Source organism: Urocitellus parryii, chromosome 4, assembly GCF_045843805.1.
Source record: "Urocitellus parryii isolate mUroPar1 chromosome 4, mUroPar1.hap1, whole genome shotgun sequence".
In the NCBI taxonomy this organism is placed as follows: Eukaryota; Metazoa; Chordata; class Mammalia; order Rodentia; family Sciuridae; genus Urocitellus; species Urocitellus parryii.
The window spans coordinates 79,423,294-79,441,344 of NC_135534.1; the positions used below are offsets into that span (position 1 = coordinate 79,423,294).

The 18,051-nt window shown below is 36.2% G+C and overlaps 1 protein-coding gene across 1 annotated transcript; it reads right to left on the bottom strand.

Moving 5' to 3' along the window:
* Positions 1-6,053: 6,053 nt before the first annotated feature.
* LOC144254525 (tripartite motif-containing protein 51-like) lies at positions 6,054-12,486 on the bottom strand. The gene is made up of 6 exons (XM_077797814.1): positions 12,076-12,486; positions 11,686-11,781; positions 9,583-9,813; positions 8,898-8,920; positions 7,951-8,048; positions 6,054-6,550 (listed from the first exon to the last, which is right to left on the bottom strand). Exons 1-6 carry the CDS (start codon positions 12,484-12,486, stop codon positions 6,054-6,056), a joined length of 1,356 nt encoding a protein of 451 aa, XP_077653940.1.
* Positions 12,487-18,051: the final 5,565 nt, after the last annotated feature.

The following is an 18,051-nucleotide window of genomic DNA, read 5'->3' on the forward strand; positions in this document are numbered from 1 at the left end:
TTCCCTTGTACACAGATTAGTGTCAAGGATGAATTTGCCCAGCTGTTACTAATTATGATCTTAGGATATAAAATCAAGACTTTTAATACAATAATCCTGGACTTTAAGGGAGAGTGTTCAGGAGAAGTAGCTGCCCTGATATTTCCTGAGCTACAAAGGCATTAGGCTGCCCAGGAGGCCCTGTTTTTTGCCCCAGATTTTCAAAGTGTTAGATGAGAAGAACTCTTCATTTTGGGGGATCTCAAACATTCATATTTGCCAAACTTCTTTCCTAAAAGAGAAATCAAGGAGATACAAGCTCTCAGACATTGGCTTGGGTATCCATACTTTCTATCTGGAAGATGCAGTGTGGTCACAGTGATTTCTGACACCTAGGATAAAGCAATTATATAAGTTCTAGCTCAGGCAAAAAAAATTGAGACTGCTGCTGTGCACAGGGGTTCATGTCAGTAATCCCAGCTACTCAAGAGGCTGAGACTACTTGGAAGGATAAAGAATTTAAGGTCAGACTGGGACTGAGCAAGATGACCTCAAAAAAAAAAAAAAATGTTCGGCAGGAGGGCTGGTTTCAGACAATGTTAATGCTGTTAAAAAGTTATCCATGAACTTGAGTTTCACCTGGGAGCCACCAGAGCATTCACCACTTCCTGTTGAAGTGTTTGTGAGTAAAAGAGGGGAGAGACAAAAAAACTACCAAATACTCTCAGAGTCTGTGAAGTCAAGATACTTAACCTCTGAGCTATTGACTGTTTCTGTCTCCTATGATGGTGGAGGCATGTTACAGGCAGGAAGTGGAAGCTACAAGCTGAAGACCCAGACTTTTTGCACAGACAGCCAGGGTGGGACACTGTTAAACCTTTGCATGTAGCCAACAGCATGAACCTTTGGAACACACTTCAATCTTTATGTTTCTTCCCTATTATTTTTATTTTTAAAGTTTATATCACTATCTTAACTTTTAAAATATGCCTTTTAATATCAAACAGAATAATAAATAAAAGAATTTACCAAACTTGAAATAACTGAAATAAATGAGTGATCTGTAGAAAAGTAATAAATCTGATCTATTTACAAAAACATTGTATAAAATGTCATTTTTGTAGCCAGCATGGTAGCACACTCCTGTAATCTCAGCTACTCAGGAGACTGATGCAGTAGGATCACATGTTTGTTTATAGGCTGGGCAATTTAGCAAGGTCCTGTCTCAAACTCAAAAATGAGTAGGGCTGGAGATGTAGCTCAATGATAGAGGATCACTAAGTTCAATTCCCAGTACCACGCATACTCAAAAAGAAAATTATTTCCTTTCCCTTTCCATTCTGTGTAAGTAACCTTAAAAGTTACAAAAAAATAAAGTCACAATTTGCAAAGACACCTTACCAACATTTCAGTGCTGCATGGGCTGCATATTCACCTAGCATTACTTTGTTTTAAGTGTTGGACTGGCTCACCAGTTTGTCTCAGTATCTGCTCCACACTCTAGTTCTCCCTACAAACTCTTCTCAGGCCCTCAGACAAACTGCTTTTACATGTTACTCATCACTTGCTAGTGTCATTGTGCAATGGCAACATGAAGGATGTAGGAACATTCCTTGTGTTTCTGATGATGAAACCGAGATCTTAGGCACATTCCATGTCCCTGAGTCTTCGGAGGGGCTTTGTCAGTGATTATGTCCACCTCCACCTGTAGGTCTAGACTCACCACATATTTGTATCTACTTTAAAATTTCTTTCTGCTTTTTAAATGTCTTTATTTCCCCTTTCCCAAAGGCAATAATATATTTGGCTCTTTGTGGCTTAAAGTATTTTTAAACAGGAGAAATAATTATCCTCCTGGTGAAACAAAATATGTCCCCCTCAATTGCAATTTTTCCATATTTTATTCTCAGTTATTATTGACCTGTATAATTATTTTCTCATGAAGTTATTTACTATTTTAAGTTTGGAGCTTGGGATACACCTCAGTTGATAGAGTATTTATCTTGCATTCACCAGGCCCTGGGTTCAATCCCCAGCACCCCCCCAAAATATTTTAAGTTTTAATGTTACATCATAGAGTCTGAAATTTATTTAAGTAAGTTGCCATTGGTATTGTGTGTGTGTGTGTGTGTGTGTGTGTGTGTGTGTGTGTGGTAAAAGGATCTAATATGTATTTTCTTGGTAAATATCTAATATATCATTCCTTAGCTATATACAGTGGAAAAACTGCATATTTTTTCAGCCTATGCTTTTGAAATTCGTTCATTCACATTGTTGCAATGAGAGTTTGTCCATTTTGATTGCTTCATATAATTGCTTTGCATGCGTGTACAACAATTTATCTATTCAACTGTTGGTAAGTGTCTTTGACTCCAAATTTTAGGGTATTATGAGAAATGATGAAAGGAACAACATTGCCTATAAATTTTACCTAATAAGTATATGTAGAAACTGCTGATAATATATGCTTATCCCTACTGGAAAACCTAGACCTTAGAAAATGCTTTCAGTAAGTAAGCCAAAATTTATTTTTTCAATTAATACTTTCTCTAGCCTTGTGTAAACATTATTTATTCTACATTTTGTCAACACATATTATTCATCTTTAAATTTTTATTTATTCTTGACAAGGTCTAGTGATTCAATTTATGGTTTGAATTTGCAATATTCTAATGACTCATAGAGGTGAATATTTTTTCATATTTCAATGACTACTGTCAGAGTCCAGCTCCAACAGGGTGTCTCAGGAGATGAACGGATGGTGAGGAGTAGGCAAAAGGGTGGTGGAGAAACAACACAGACACCAAAGTGAAGGTGTTGATCCCAATCTTTACTTGTGAAGTTGATCATATATACTTTTCATTTTGGCAGGCACACAGTACTTTGTGGTTACAAAACAGGAATAATTATTCAGAGAAACAAAATATTACGTGCCTACAATTAGAATAGAAGAATGTATCTTGGCTTATGCATAAGCAAGCATTTGTACTTTCAGTTCATGTTTTGCTTTGAGCTGTTTCTGCTTAGTTAACTTTTAATAATAGTTAGAAATGTCCCAAACTATTGGCCTATACCTTGACTATTCTTTCTTGACTTACTGACTGGAACCGGTGCCATGGTTAAGGCAAGTGGTTGACTTATTATTAATTTTAATCAAACAAGAGTAAGAGAACAAACCGTTGTGCACAGGAACAAGAACAAGTTGCCCAGTACTAAGCACTAATCTGTCTTCTTAACATTAATTTTTCTTTCCTAGATTTTAATTTAATTTCTCAAAAACTTCCTTGACAGGAATATAGGGAGTTTTTCATTAGACATTAACAATTTATGCTCCATAGCTGAATCATTGCATTTAGAGCAAACAGATCTATTCTTTAGAAGTAGTTGCATTAATTGGAAAAGTAATGTTTTTTCCTTCATACTTAATGGTCATATGAGAAGTAGCAACTATACTTATTAAAGGAATACAAAAACAAACCAGCCCATTCCCAGAAACATACTGCACTCCTCCAGAGGATGGATGCCTTGCACCATCCACCTCAGTAGGGCCTTGCCATTGCCTGAGTCAGGAGAGGGGCACAGCAGACTACATATGTGTATTCTGTTTTATGATATTACCATTCAAAAAACTTATCAATTTTTTTTTTTTACCAGGTTCACTTTTCTTTATTTACCAAACTTTATGCATCTCTGTTATTCAGGGCTCTCTAGAGGAACAGAACCAACAGGGAATATATAGGAGATTATTAGATTTGCTTACAGAACTAGAAGCTGTATAATCCCACAATGCCTATCAGCAGGATGGAGAGTGGAGAAACCAGTAGATGCTTAGTCTAAGATACTGAAGCTTCAGAACAAGATGGATTAATGATGTAGTCCCAGTGGGATAAAAGGCCTGGAAACAACCTAATAGTATTCAGAGTTCACTTTGGAAGAATGAAGGAGCTAGAGTCTGATGCTCTCAGGATTTTGTAGCAGCAATCTAAAACCCCTCAAGAGGAATCAAGCTAGAGGGCACTTATGCCTCATTTTTTCAACTTTTATTCCATCCAGGACTTCAACCTATGGCTGACCACACTTAGAGTGAATCTGTACTTCAGTTTACTGTTCTGTATGTCAATCATTTCTAGAAACACTTCCATTGACATGCCAGAAACATCCTAATATTAAGCATATTTTAATCCAAACTGACAATTCAGATCAACCAACATAGCATCTATGATGCATGTATATTGTATCTTTGATACATACTTGGTAAATATATTCTTTTTTGGGGGGAAGGGCACTGGGAATTGAAACCAGGGATGCTTTATCACTGAGTAACATACCATGTCACTTCTATTTTTTGAGAAAGTGTACCACTAAGTTGCTTAAAGTCTTGCTAAAACTCTGATCCTACTGCCTCAGCCTTCCAAGTGGCTGAGATTATAGGCATCTTCCACCATGCCTGGTTCTAGCTTTTATTTTCTTGAGAAAAGATCTTGCTTTATTGCCTTGAACACTTGGAATTAAACCAACCACCTTATTTGGCTTCCAAGTAGGTGAAATTGCCATGCACTATGAGCTCTGCCTGTAATTTCACCTACTTGGAAGCCAAATAAGGTGGTTGGTTTAATTCCAAGTGTTCAAGGCAATAAAGCAAGATCTTTACTCCAGAAAATAAAACAGAGCTCATAGTGCATGGCAATTTTCCAACTCCAGTTTTGTATGTTTACACTTTTGAAATATTATCTTTAAGCAAAAAGTCATTAATTTTAATGCAGACCGGGCAGGGGATGTGGCTCAAGTGGTAGCATGCTCGCCTGGCATGCGTGCGGCCCGGGTTAGATCCTCAGCACCACATACAAACAAAGATGTTGTGTCCACCGAAAAAATAAAAAAAATAAGTATTAAAAAATTCTCTCTCTCTTTAAAAAAATTTTAATGCAGACCAATTAAATTTTTCCTCATTGATTATTATTTTCATGTCTTGTCTAGGCAATTTTTCTATGAGACTACTATTTTCTCTTAAGTCAACCTGTAAAAGACTATGTATAGATACGGCTAAGGTTTCTTTTTGTCCACCTGTATAACCATTTTATTCAGCACTAGATTGATTGTCCTGTGATTGCCAATACAGAGGAGAATATTAATGATTGTAAATATTCATATGTATGTTTATAATTTTAGAAAGGAAATCATCACACAGATGATTAAGAATGATTACTCAGAATAATGGACAGAATGGATATATAGTAATGTTTTGAATATGGTTTTTTCCTCAAAAAAAAAAAAAACAAGTTAAAGTGTAATTTCATAGAGCAGTGGTGTTTTGACATGGGGCCTTTAAGTCATTAAAAAGGATCAGTGCATTTTTCCTGGGCCTGAACCTGAATGAAAGGGTGAATTTTGGGCCCTTGGAGAGTTATTTTTAAGAAAGTGGGTTGTTATGAATAATGCCATCCATGTGCTTTCACATTCTGCACTGGATGATTTCTCCTTCTGCTTCTCTGCTATGAGCAGATTCATCATGAAACTCACCAGAAACTCAGGCAGAATGACCTAGAACTTACCTGTCTTCAGAACTGTGAGGTAAATGAATCTTTTACTTATAATTTACTCAGATGCAGGTTTTGTGTGGAAACAACAGAAAATGGACCAAAATGAGTAAATTAAAGTTAGATTAAAAAAGGAGAAAATTATGTTCTTATAACCATTGAGTCTTTATGGTCATGCTTGTTTGGGTAGAGAAAGAGACATGTTAGGTTGAATTTTAACTTTATTAAATCATACTTTATCATACTTCTTTCATTTGTGACAGTCCAGGAATAAATTAAAAACAGAAAACATATTTCATGTACCATAGGCAATTATATTCCTCAAATGAATAAATTTTAAAAAACTAATTTTAGGAATATATGAGCTTTTAATATTATCATCATAATTAATAACAAAGTAAACAAGTTTTCATAACATTAGAAGGAATGTAAAGTTAATAAAATATAACCTGTTTGATATGTTTGATAATATCCAAGGAAGAGGGCTTCCTTGGATATTTAATTTTTCATACATTGGGGCATAGTCCTTATGTCTGGTCAGATGTGACTACAGCAGAAAACAGGATTGACATGGGGAGAAAAGGAACAGGAAAGAATACTGTGTATCAGTGAACTTTGAGCAACATTAATGAAGCTCACCACTCTACCTTCATAATCCAGGAATACTCCTATTCGGCCAATGGGCCTTGGTACATATTGAAGTACAAGTGGGGAGGTGGTAAAGAGAGTGCAATGGGAACCCTCCTTAACACATCCAAGAAGGAAGAGCCCCTCCACCTCATCCATCTTGTAATTTCTGTTTTTTTCCCAATAATCATTACAGACTCCCAAAGCCCAGTTCCAAGAGTCTCCCACTTCCACCTCCCAGTAATATCTGCCAGTGGCAAAAGTCTGAGTACCCCAGGCAAGATAGCATTCTGATGTTGGAATGATCAAGGAGGCACCTTGTGGACTGCATCCAACATTCACGCTTCTCAACTCTCCATACAGGAAGATGTGGCAGTTGGCTCTTTTACGACATAGAGTAATATCAACTGTAAGAAAAATATTGCAAACATGTATGTAAATAATAAGAAGTTAAAGTTCTAAAAAAAAATCTTTCTGAGAAGAAATGATACTACTGAAAAATGTGAAATTGTAACAGCAACAATTATTTTGGTTGTAAAATCTAATAAATTATGGGCATAAATAGTAAATCTACAGAACAAACAAATTACTTGCCACAGATACAGAAATTTGTTGAAAATGTGAAAAATCAAATATTGAGCCAAATATAAAACTAATATCTTTTAATTTAATTTTTATTTCAAAATAGCTACAGAGAGGATGCCCTGAATTCTCTGGAGGCATCAAAAATAAGTATCAGAAAAATATTCCTATTTCAAAAAAATGGTGTCATTATTTGGATGAGAGGTGAAGATTTTCTCTCTTGTAACCTTTTCTAGATGACTGGATAAAAATACATTTATACATTTTAGAAATTATCACTTGGTGAAATTAATTCTTATTCATAGTTACTAAATATTCAAATATCTTATAAATGTTGTTGGAATCCATGTTAATCCTTTCTGTTATTCCTCAAATTCAGTAATTTTAGAAAGAATAATTTAAAATTTATTTATGCAAAACTTTTCACTATCCCTAAGTTTTCTGCATGCTCTGCATTGCCCTTCATATCTGAGATTAAACATATAGCTCTTTATATTGAGCAAACCAAAATCAATTTTATGTGTATTTTCCTTTCTTGGTGATAAAGCTGATTTCTTATCTTAGATTCCTATAGCTATTCAAAATTTTATGTCATTTTATGTCCTATATACCTATGGTAAAAACAACATAAAGTTCTAGTCAAATATTTACCCCCCAAAGCTTCTCCTAACAATTCAAATTAAGCAAGATGAGGTGGCTTAAGCCTGAAATCCCAGAAGACTGGGATAAGCAGATGAAAAGTTCAAGGCCAGCTTGGGCAAATTAGTGAGACTCTGTTTCAAAAAAAAAAAAAAAATCTGGGGGCTGCATATCTGGCTAAGTGGTGTGGTGCTTGCCTAATATGTGTGAGGCCCCAAGTTAAAATGCCAGGACCAAATTTTTTTTTCAATAATGAACATACTGAACAACTGCATAAATTTGTATGTGAAATTGAATAATGAATCTTAAATCTGAGTGTAGCTCTGTTTATTAAAATTTCCAATTTTTATATCATTTTTATATAACTCAGGACATATGAGCCTGGATTCTATTTAAGTAGTTTTTTTTTTTTAATCTTTCACTCTTTATACTATAAATTTGACTATAGAAACATACTCAAGAATTTGCAGTCAAATTATTTATTTCTAAAAATAAGTAAAATATTTAATGAAAGAGAAATTCCACTCATGTGGTCCTAACAACAAATAATAGATTGAGAGAATACTGACAATGGGCTTATGCTTACCTCGGAAGCTGTTGAGCCTGTCAACTAGTCCAGTGATGGGTCCTGCACTGAGTTCTGGATTCACAGGTTGGACTATATACAGCTGCATAGATTCAATCCTGCAAGAAGGAAGATGCAGTTAACATACGTACAGTGAGAAAATCATGACTCTTCTTGATAAGACACTTTATAAAAATTCTTGCAACACATAGATGTGGAAATACAGAATTATCACTTTGTGAAATTAATTCTTATTCGAAGTTCCTAAATATTCAAATATATTGTAAATGCTGTTGGAATCCACTTTAATCCTTTCTGTTATTCCTCAAATTCTGTAAACATACTTAGTTCTCTGTTCACTTATGTATATTTAAGAGTAAAAGTCGGGTGTCCATTTCCAGTCTGCACTGAAATCTCCCTATCTGCAGACACAAGCTTCTCTAAAAACTAGAACTGGCTGTTGCCTCCTTCACAGGGAGAATTTCTGAAGAATCTTAGGCAGGGATATCTGCTTTCTGGAGGACCCACAGAGTTCTAAAATGCTGTGAGTTTCTTTCAACTGTCATGTAAAACTGTCAGCTTATACATACAAAACTAACAAATCTCTAGAGATTTCACACATTGGAGCACTCTATCTCTCCTGTTAGCTGCTGTTCCCTCTATTAGCTCTGTGAGGTATTTGACTTCATCACCCTTGAGAACACTTAGTACTTCTCCTTTATCTGCATAGGCTTTCCAGAATTGAAAAGAAAACAAGGAATGGAAGGATTTTTAAATAATTTCTTGAAGCTGCTCCTAAAATCACTGAGAATAGGAAGTAAGAGAGATGTCAAGAGTAGGTAGGGGAGGAAAAAAGTAGATCAATGACAATAGTGACTCAGTATTCCAATGAATCATGCACATAGTAGTCCTGACTAGTACTGTAGAAACTGAAAATAGCATCTGCTGGGAGGCAGGTAAACACTCACCTGTGAAGTGTGTCTCCAAAGACCTATGAAAAGAAAAATAAAAAGTCTGAGTGATTTTCACAGGATCCCTCTACCATTAGTTACAGTGTGAGATTTTTGATACATTGCCAGAAGTTACTACATCCTTGGATGCATGTCCCACTTCATCTCTACTCAAAAAAAAAAAAAAAATACAATCCTGTATAGAGTCCTGGCAAAGTCTGGTTCTTCAATATTCTGTGTGAGTGGAAGGGGCAGAGACTGTGGAGTCTGGGCTCTGCTGCAATCATAAATAAGATCCCAGCCATTGACCCAAGGCCTTGGGTCTCAGGTGAACAGCCACAAAGGAGTATTAAAAAGATCTATATTCTTGAATCACCCCATCTTGTTATGTCGGTGAGTTAACCTGAATACCCGTGTTCAGCTCACTATTTTGTGAATTTCCAAAAGTCCCAATTATGTTGTTGATTTTCAGATGGGGACTATACATTAATCATTCCATACAATTTTGTCTCTTATAGATAACCTAGGAGGGAATCCTAGGTTTTTGGAAATCCTTGAAGCAGTGACCTGTTAGCAAAGTAACAGCAGTTGTGGGGAAATATGTTTATAGACCCAAACTGGAAGCAACACGGGAAATGGATTTCAGCTGGGAAATTCAACAGCTATACATGCTTATCCTACATCCCCATGCATCAGTAGTTACCTGGAGTAACTCCACATCTGGTCTGTGGCATATTTCCTTCACCTCTTCATATATTCCTCTTAACATCTCTGTCATATGAGCCATTCTGGTTTTACTCTCTTTGAGCTGCTCAAAAATGTCTTTGCTCTCTTTTTGCAGCCTCTCTAAATGATGCTTTTCTTCCTCATAGTCAGTTGCAGGCATCTTCCCATATTCAACTCTAATTGCTTCTCTTCTTAAATTTATGTAGTTCTGCAGTAAAATTAAATTCATCAAAATATGGACCTATCCCTCTAACTCCTGTTGAAACTCCTTGATTCTAGGATATAACTTTCCTCTGTTTATATATGAATATACCACCAGTGAAATTCCACATCATATACTATCACAAGAATGGGATTCTAATCAGAATAAGTTATAATCTAAGTATGCATAATATGTCATAATACATCTACTCTCATGTGTATTTTAAAAGGACAAACAAAAAATAAAATAAAGAAACTCCCTGATTCTTGTTTATCTTATAACAATTATTTAAGCCTTCATCTTGTCAAACTTTCAGAATTCACAAATTTTTATTCCTTTCCTTCTTTTATAAATACTCATGGCTTCTTTCTTTCCTTTCTTCCTTCCCTTCTTTCTTTTAATTTTCTTAGAGAATCTCATTAAGTTGCTGAGGCTCGACTCAAACTTATAATCTTTCTGCCTTAGCCTCCCAAGCAGCTGGTATTTCAGGACAGCACCACCATGTCATTTACTCTGCATCATGGTCAACAGTTTCATTCAACAAGTTACATTCACTTAATTCATGATTAAGAGTTTTATAAAACAATCCACACACAAAAGTAAAGTTGTTTTATCCTTTCCAACCCATATGTGGAGAAACATAACCCATTTCATACTTAAGGACTTTAGACCTGAAGGAGTGAATTGCAATCCATTCACTTTTCTTCAGTATAAGCCAAGTCACTTAAAGCCTACATACTGTAACCTCAGAGTGCAATACTAATTTCCATGCACTTCACCCAGCTGTCATACTGAAGTGTCATTTAGCATCTATTCTGTTATCTGTCTGATACCATTTCCTTCAATTCTCCTCAAAAGTCATTCCAATCTATGACATCAACTTCAATGTGACTTCAGCAACCTCCCTCACAATATACCAAGTGCAATTATTGGACATGTGCTTCTCTCTGGGTTGACACTCTATGGCTATGTTCCTCTTTGTGTCTTAATCTCAAAGTAATTTTTTAGTGAAAAATTTTGCCACCAACTATTTAAAAAAATCAAACCTCATCTCCAGTCTCTGCCCTTTACCTGCTTTCTACTTCCCTGCTTAATTATTCTTAAAAAAACCCAAGTTATCATATTCTAATGTATCAAGAATTTTACTTATTTACATGATGGCCATTTTCCTTTCTGATTTGTATCTTAACCTTTCCAATAAGAGATATTTGCAGGTTGAATTCTGCCATATTTTCTAGCTTATAATTTGTCATAGTTATCATAAAACAAATTTTAAATTAATTTTCATTTAAATTATAACACACTCAGGATAAACATTCACAAAGAAAATGAGTTATTTAAAAATTATTCTCAAACTTTAATCTTCTACTCAAAACACAATGCTATTTCACCCATCATATTTCCCCTCCATAGTTTATATTATGTTGTTAAATATTAATTAGTTGGGGTAATTTCAGACTCTTCTTATATTTGAACCATTTATCCCTCTCTCTGAAATTTTCTACCAGGAGTCAGCTCCGCTTTGGAAGCTGCATTTGAATTTTCAGTGACTACCAAATGCCACTTTTTGCCTGTCACTTATATCTTCCCAGCATGTGACATTTTGAAATGGCCCAGTTTTTTGTAGCTGTTGTGTATGTACTAAGTGTACATTTACCTGTAGTAAAGCAGTATGCTTTTGATAATATCTGTATCTCAGAAATACTACCTAAGGGCCATACTGCCCTAAATAGGAACTGAGGAAATACTTTTACTATTGACCCCACCCCTTTCTTGTTTAATCCTAGAGAAAACTAGGGTTTCAGATCTATTTCCTACTTTAAACATTACACATATGTCCCCCTAAGTTCATGTTGAAGGCAGAAGCATAGAACTAACCTCCCATGAGCCCATAATCAACATCTCCATAGTCAGGTTTCTGTAACTTTCACAATATTTGTCCCATAAACACTTCATTTTCTTCACCATATTCTCCTGTAAAAAAATAAAAATCACAAATCATAGAAGCAGCAAAAAAAAAAAAAAAATAGACCTTCACATAGGGAAGAAGCCAGAAATGAGAGATAAATTAACCCCAATGAAAATAACCGGGTCATTATGTTTTCTTTGTTCCTCTCAGATGTTTATCAAATATGGGAAGCCTGAGACTTGGAACCTGGAAGAGATTCTGAATGGGAAACATAGAGAGAGTCATGCATTCCCCAAGGAAAGAGACCCATATTGATTTCTTTGTTCTTACAGACATGGATCTTCAGAGGAATCACTTACCCTGTGTTCCTCAGCAGCAAGTTCGATTGGCCAATGTTTGTGAGCTTCATGCTCCTGGGATTTAGAGCAGAGCAAACAGAGAAAGTTCTTGTCTTCTTCACAGAAGATCTTCTTCATCTCTTTATGAGCCCCACACATGTGTTCCTCAGAGCTCAGGAATTGCCAAAGACTGTTTTTTCTGACAATGGCTGCCAGTTTCTTCATACAAATATTTGTTTTAAAGTTTCTCTTCTGTACCATCTGCTTGCATTCAGAGCAGGTAACATAATCTGGGAGGTCATGCCAGCCAAGGTAGACACAAGGCCTACAAAAGCTGTGCCCACAGGCTAAGGTGACTGGATCTATGAAGTACTTCATGCAGACAGGGCACGTGATTTCCTTTTGGAAGGCTTGCATGGTTCTGGAATCCATGTTTCTGAGGAAGAAAAAACAGGTCACTTCCGAGCCTGCTTAGGCTAAAAGGTTCTCAAGAACTACGCCTGAGGTGTAAGAACTACATTTTATTTTCTTAAAAAGTGCTCATTAAAGCAAGACAAACTATATTCTATGACACAAAAGGAGAACTGATGCACAAGGAGAGCCTTCAGCTTTATATCAGCCATAATTTTGATTAGATGACTCACATCCCTTCCACACTGAGTTCCTGTTCCCACCAGAATAGAAATTTGAGTATTGATCTTCTGAATTTAGGTATAGGAATTGGGTCATAATAAGTCTACAATCATAACTGTCCCCATTCCTCTTTCCAATAACTGGAAAAAGAAAGTCTATTTGGGTCAAGGAAGTATGAGAAATTCACAGAAAGTTTTATACAATATCCCTGCACAGCCAGGCATAGAAGCCCAGCTCCTTAAAAGTAAAACAAACAAACAAACAAAAGCCCATATGTATTATGGTTATCTAGAGGAAGAGAACCAATAGGAAGTATAATTATAAAAAGAGATATTTTAAGTTGGCTTATGCCAGAAAGTGAATACTCCACAAAGGTCACGTGCAGTCTGGAGAGCTGGAAGAACCAGTAGCTGTGAATTCCAAGAGGCTGAAGCCTCAGAAAAAGAGGGATCAATTGTTCTACCCTAGTCCAAGACTGAAACTTTCTGGATACTCCCTGGAGGCATGCATAAGGAAAATTCAAAGAAAACCTCAGCAATACAGGGAAACATTTTCTCAAAATAAATCATACAAAAAAGCCTGGCAATATGGCTCCATGGCTAAGCACCCTTGGCTCCAATCACTGGTACAAAAAAGAAATAATTATAATAATAATAGGAACATCTCCTTTGTAAATTATATACTCACCCAAGGAATGTGTCTATTGTCTCACCAGTGCTTACTGTAGAGGTGATATGAAGTCTGTCTGGGGATCAGTGCTTCACTTAGTAAAACTGATGTCTTTCAGGGGTCTGCAAAGCCAGGTGTGTTCTGAAACTACTCTGATCTGGAGAGGAATGAGACTAGCTCCCCCTGCACTTTCTTTTTATAGAGGCTCTGAAGACCACACCCAGTTCTCCAAGTGATTAGATTTCAAGAAGCTTCCAATAGGAATTAGTATGAGTGATTAAGATTGTATGAGTGATTAGATTAGTAAGGTAGATTACGCTAGGATGGGTTTTTAATTTCAAAATAGAGAAGACTGATTTAACACTTTGGCTAATCTTGATCAACAAATCTTTATAACACCACCTCCCACACACTTCCTGAAACGCCCTGACACTCCAGACACACCCTGTCTACCCACAGTGATCCCACTGGCATACAAGTTTGTAAGGTTTTCTGGCTCCTAAATTTTCTCCTAATGTCTTGAGTCCCAATTCCCTGCCTGAGCCAGGGGCTACACAGCTTTTTCTTCCTTTTCTTCCACAGTAGACAGGGCACGCTATTCCTTGGCAAACTCCAGGCAAGCTTTTCTTGTTATGAGAGTATATAATATGTCTCAAAATAGAACAATAAAAAATTTTATTAACATTTTACTAGCTAGTTACACATTTCAAACATGTGCACATTCCATATATGGGCCTCAAATTGTTTTCTTACTTTGGATCCACAAATATGAAATATCAGCTAAAATTTAAAAAAGATCTCATTGAAAGGTACTAGTCAAAATTATGAGCCTGTGTGAACGTCTAGTGCGTTCGGGTCCCTGGGTAAGGGTCTCGAAATCACCGGGACACAGGGGATGCAGAGCCAAGGCAGCAATTGCAACTGCATGCTGAGGTTTATTTGCATGTTCCTTTTATATTCTTCTTCTAACAAAGCAAGCAATTCTTCAGTAACACTTCACCCACATAGCCCAAATATCATGCCTCAGCGGGTACACAGAGCTAAATTCAAGTTGTTCCTGTTCCTTTTGATAAGTACCCTCCCAAAGTTCTTTGTAGACATTATCTAATCCCCGAATGTACTGTTCCCAGGTCCAGTATGCAGGAAGCTTCTTCCTCTAGGCCAAACCATGCAGAAGCTTGTGTCTTGTGATAAGGGGAAAAGGACCTTTCCTTCTCCTAGCGAGGCATGCCTTCAGCTGACCTAAATCACAGCCACAGCTTCTTGCAAAGTGTCAGGCTGAGGGAGCTAAACTCTGCACACTTAAACCCCAACAAGCCTGGTGCTATGGGCACAAGTTGTAAAGTGAAAGCATGTGTTGACACCCATGTTTTCTGAGTCTAGAGTCCATTCCCAAGAAAGTGTCCCAAAATTTCTTTAACTACTTACCAAAAATGCATTGTAACAACAACAACAACAACAAAATTATAGTAGTGTATAAAGTAGCAAGGAATACTTTAAAAGAAATAGTTTTTGTCCCAACTTTCCCAAAACTTGATAATTGAATTTAACATGGATACCTCCATTTTCTTATGCAATCTTTTTTTAATATTTATTTTTTACTTATAGGTGGACACGATACCTTTATTTTTTATATGTATGTGGTGCTGAGGGTCAAACCCAGTGCCTCACACATACTAGGTGAGCTCTCTGCCACTGAGCCACAACCCCAACCCTTTAATGCATTCTTCAACTAATGATTTAGCTCTGACTATGCCACATTTTTGGGATACATGGGAATTGTTACCTGATCTCTAAACCTTTTATTATAATGTTTTGTATATTTCAGGAGAATGGTTGTATTGGGTTTGAACAATTGTGCTTTTAACAAATTATCTTGGATTCCAAAAGCAAAACTCATCTTTCCTGGGGACCATGATTTCTAAAAATGCCCCCAAGAATTTTTTTTTCTATTGTTTTACTAATTTTTCTAGTATCATCCTTTCCTTGGTATATGATAGTATCTTCTAACAAAATAATATATATTATTAGAAAATATTCATAACTTTTATACGATAAAAGAAAATAATTGTCTCAGAAATGGTTAATAGTTATGTCTGGGTTAAACCTTGTTCCAATAAAGATTTAGAAATCTTAAAGGATATCCAAAAGGATACGATCTTTTCAGTAGCAGATCTCCCAAACAGCACCCAAAAATATTAATAGACACACAACAATAGGCTTTTGCCTATGAGAGATCTTGAGGCCTGGACAGTGACTGTGAAGAGGCAGATTGTAACATCCCAGCAGCAAGGCGCCAGACTCCCAACCCTCTTCTTCTCTGCTTTCACCTCCATGGGGTCTCTGGACTAAAGTAGCTTTGGCATTAATTGTAAGGCTGATCCTCCCAGGTCAGTCTTCTTCTCTGCCTGCCCTTCTTTCTGTCGGAAGATGGAGGGTGAAGGGTCTAGTCTGCCAGATCTTACCTTCCCTCCCCACTGCAAGCCTGCAGGCCAGAACCATGAAGAAAAGTTGGGGTTCCTCTGTTTCCCAGAGTACAAAGAAGACTCCAAGCAGTACACTACATTCATTAAGAGAGAGGTGCATAAATGCTTACCTAGATGTTCTTTGTATCATAATCTTTTGCTATGAAAAGCAAGCTATCTATATTACAGAAACAGAAACTACTCATTAGATGCATATAGTAAAATATTGAAGCATTTTTTTAATTCAATGCTTTTTTATTTTTTATTTTTAGTTGCAGTTGAACATAATATATTTATTTATTTTTATGTGATGCTGGGGAACGAACCCAGGGCCTCGCCCATGCTAGGCAAACACTCTACCGCTGAGCCTTAACCCCACCTTGAAGCATGTTTTATTAAACTTTCAACAATTATTCAGCTATATAGTCTTGTATATTCCAGATATCCAGTTGATAATAGAAACATTTTCCTCCATGCCTAAACTATTTATTGATGGCAGCTTGCTAACTGGAGGAAAAGTCCTTGATGATGAAAATGCAGGGATCTCCAGAATGCTGCCCTTGTTACTGCATGCATTGAGTAAAGATTTGGAATGAAGGGCAGAAACATAGGTGCTTATTATCTTCAAAAAAGATGTTTTTTTTTTTTTTTATCAAAACTAACATTGGATTTGTCCATCTGGTCCAAGAATATGAAATCATCTGCTCAGCAAATTTGACAATGTAATGGTTTCTCCACTCCAGAGAAAATTTGCTCATCCTGGAACCACATTCTGTATAAAGAGAACACATGAAACTGGGCATGGTGGTACATGCCTGCAATGCCACCAACTCAGGAGGCCGAGCAGGAAGAGTCTAACTTTGAGGCCAGGCTCAGCAACTTAGAGAGGCCCTAAGCATCTTAGCAAGACACACTATCTCAAAAAATAAAAACGGCTCAGGATGTGACTCAGTAGTAAAGTACCCCTTGGTTTAATTTCTAGTGTCTCCCTGCCCCCTCACATAAACTGTGACTATCATTTTGGAAATATGAAAATGGTGATTGCACAGAATGGAAAATTGAAAAGCAACAATAAAGAGGGTATGAATTTGGGAGAAAAAGAAATAATACAGGTAATATTAGTAGCAATGTAAAATGGTCAAGTGACATCTTTTTAAATTTATACTGCTTCAAATTTTGTTTCTCTAAAATTTATTAACAATTTTTTAAGTAGACATCAAATCCAGAAGTGTTTAAACACAAACACACATACCCAAATCTTTATTTTTTGTTTTAACATGAGTTTCATTATATTACTTAGGTCCTTGCTAATTTACTGAGGCTGGCTTTCTTCCTCAGCTTCCTAGGCTGATAAAGTTACAGGTGTGTGCCATTACAGAGGGCTTAATGACAATTAAAAAAAATTTCTTCATCTGTTAATAATCTTTGAATCATGATATTATCCAACTATTCTTATTTTAGCATAATTCAGTTAATGCTTTCTTCCCTATTACCTAAGGAGGGGACAAAGAAAAACAATATTTAGTGATCAGATCAAAGGAAATTAATCAATCTAATCTAATAAGTCAATCTTATCTAATAAATCAATCTAATCTAATAAATCTAATATAATCTAATATGTCAATCTAATCTAATAAGTCATTCTAACCTAGTTAATGTTTTTATCTCTGGTTTCTTCCCTGTTCTAGGGGAGTTCTTGACAATCCAAGGAACCAGGACTCTGTGAAACTCCTCTGAACCAAGTTCTAATCACTAGGCTCCAGTTCAACTCTAGGATTTCCTATTTAGGAATTTTGGAGCCTATCCATGGGGTCCTGAAGGAATCCCAGTGCTATGAAGTCTCTGCACATTCATGTGGGCAGTGAACACTGTATACAAATGTTAAGTTATTTAAATTATTTAAATGTTAACAGAAAAAAAAGGGGAAATAGAAAATTAGCAAACAAATTCTGAGAGATGGGCCTCTCACAGTGGCAGAGGCCTGTAAACCCAGAGGCTCCAGAGGTGGAGACAGGAGGATTCCAGGTTCAAAGCCAGCCTCAACAATTCAGTGAGGCACTAAACAACTCAATGAGAACCTGTCTCTGATCAAATACAAAATCGGGCTGAGGATGTGGTTCAGTGGTCAAGTGCCCCTGAGTTCAATACCCACTATAAAAAAAAAAAAAAAAAAAAAAAAAAAAAAAAAAAAAAAAAAAAAAAAAAAAAAAAATCTGAGAGATGAAATCTA

Coding starts and splice junctions, on each gene's coding strand:
- LOC144254525 (XM_077797814.1), bottom strand. CDS start 12,486: ATGGATTCCAGAACCATGCAAGCCTTCCAAAAGGAAATCACGTGCCCT. Junction 8,921..9,582: donor CAGATGTGGAGTTACTCCAG/GTAACTACTGAT, acceptor TTCTTTTCATAG/GTCTTTGGAGACACACTTCA. Junction 8,049..8,897: donor TTTGGAGACACACTTCACAG/GTGAGTGTTTAC, acceptor TCCTTCTTGCAG/GATTGAATCTATGCAGCTGT.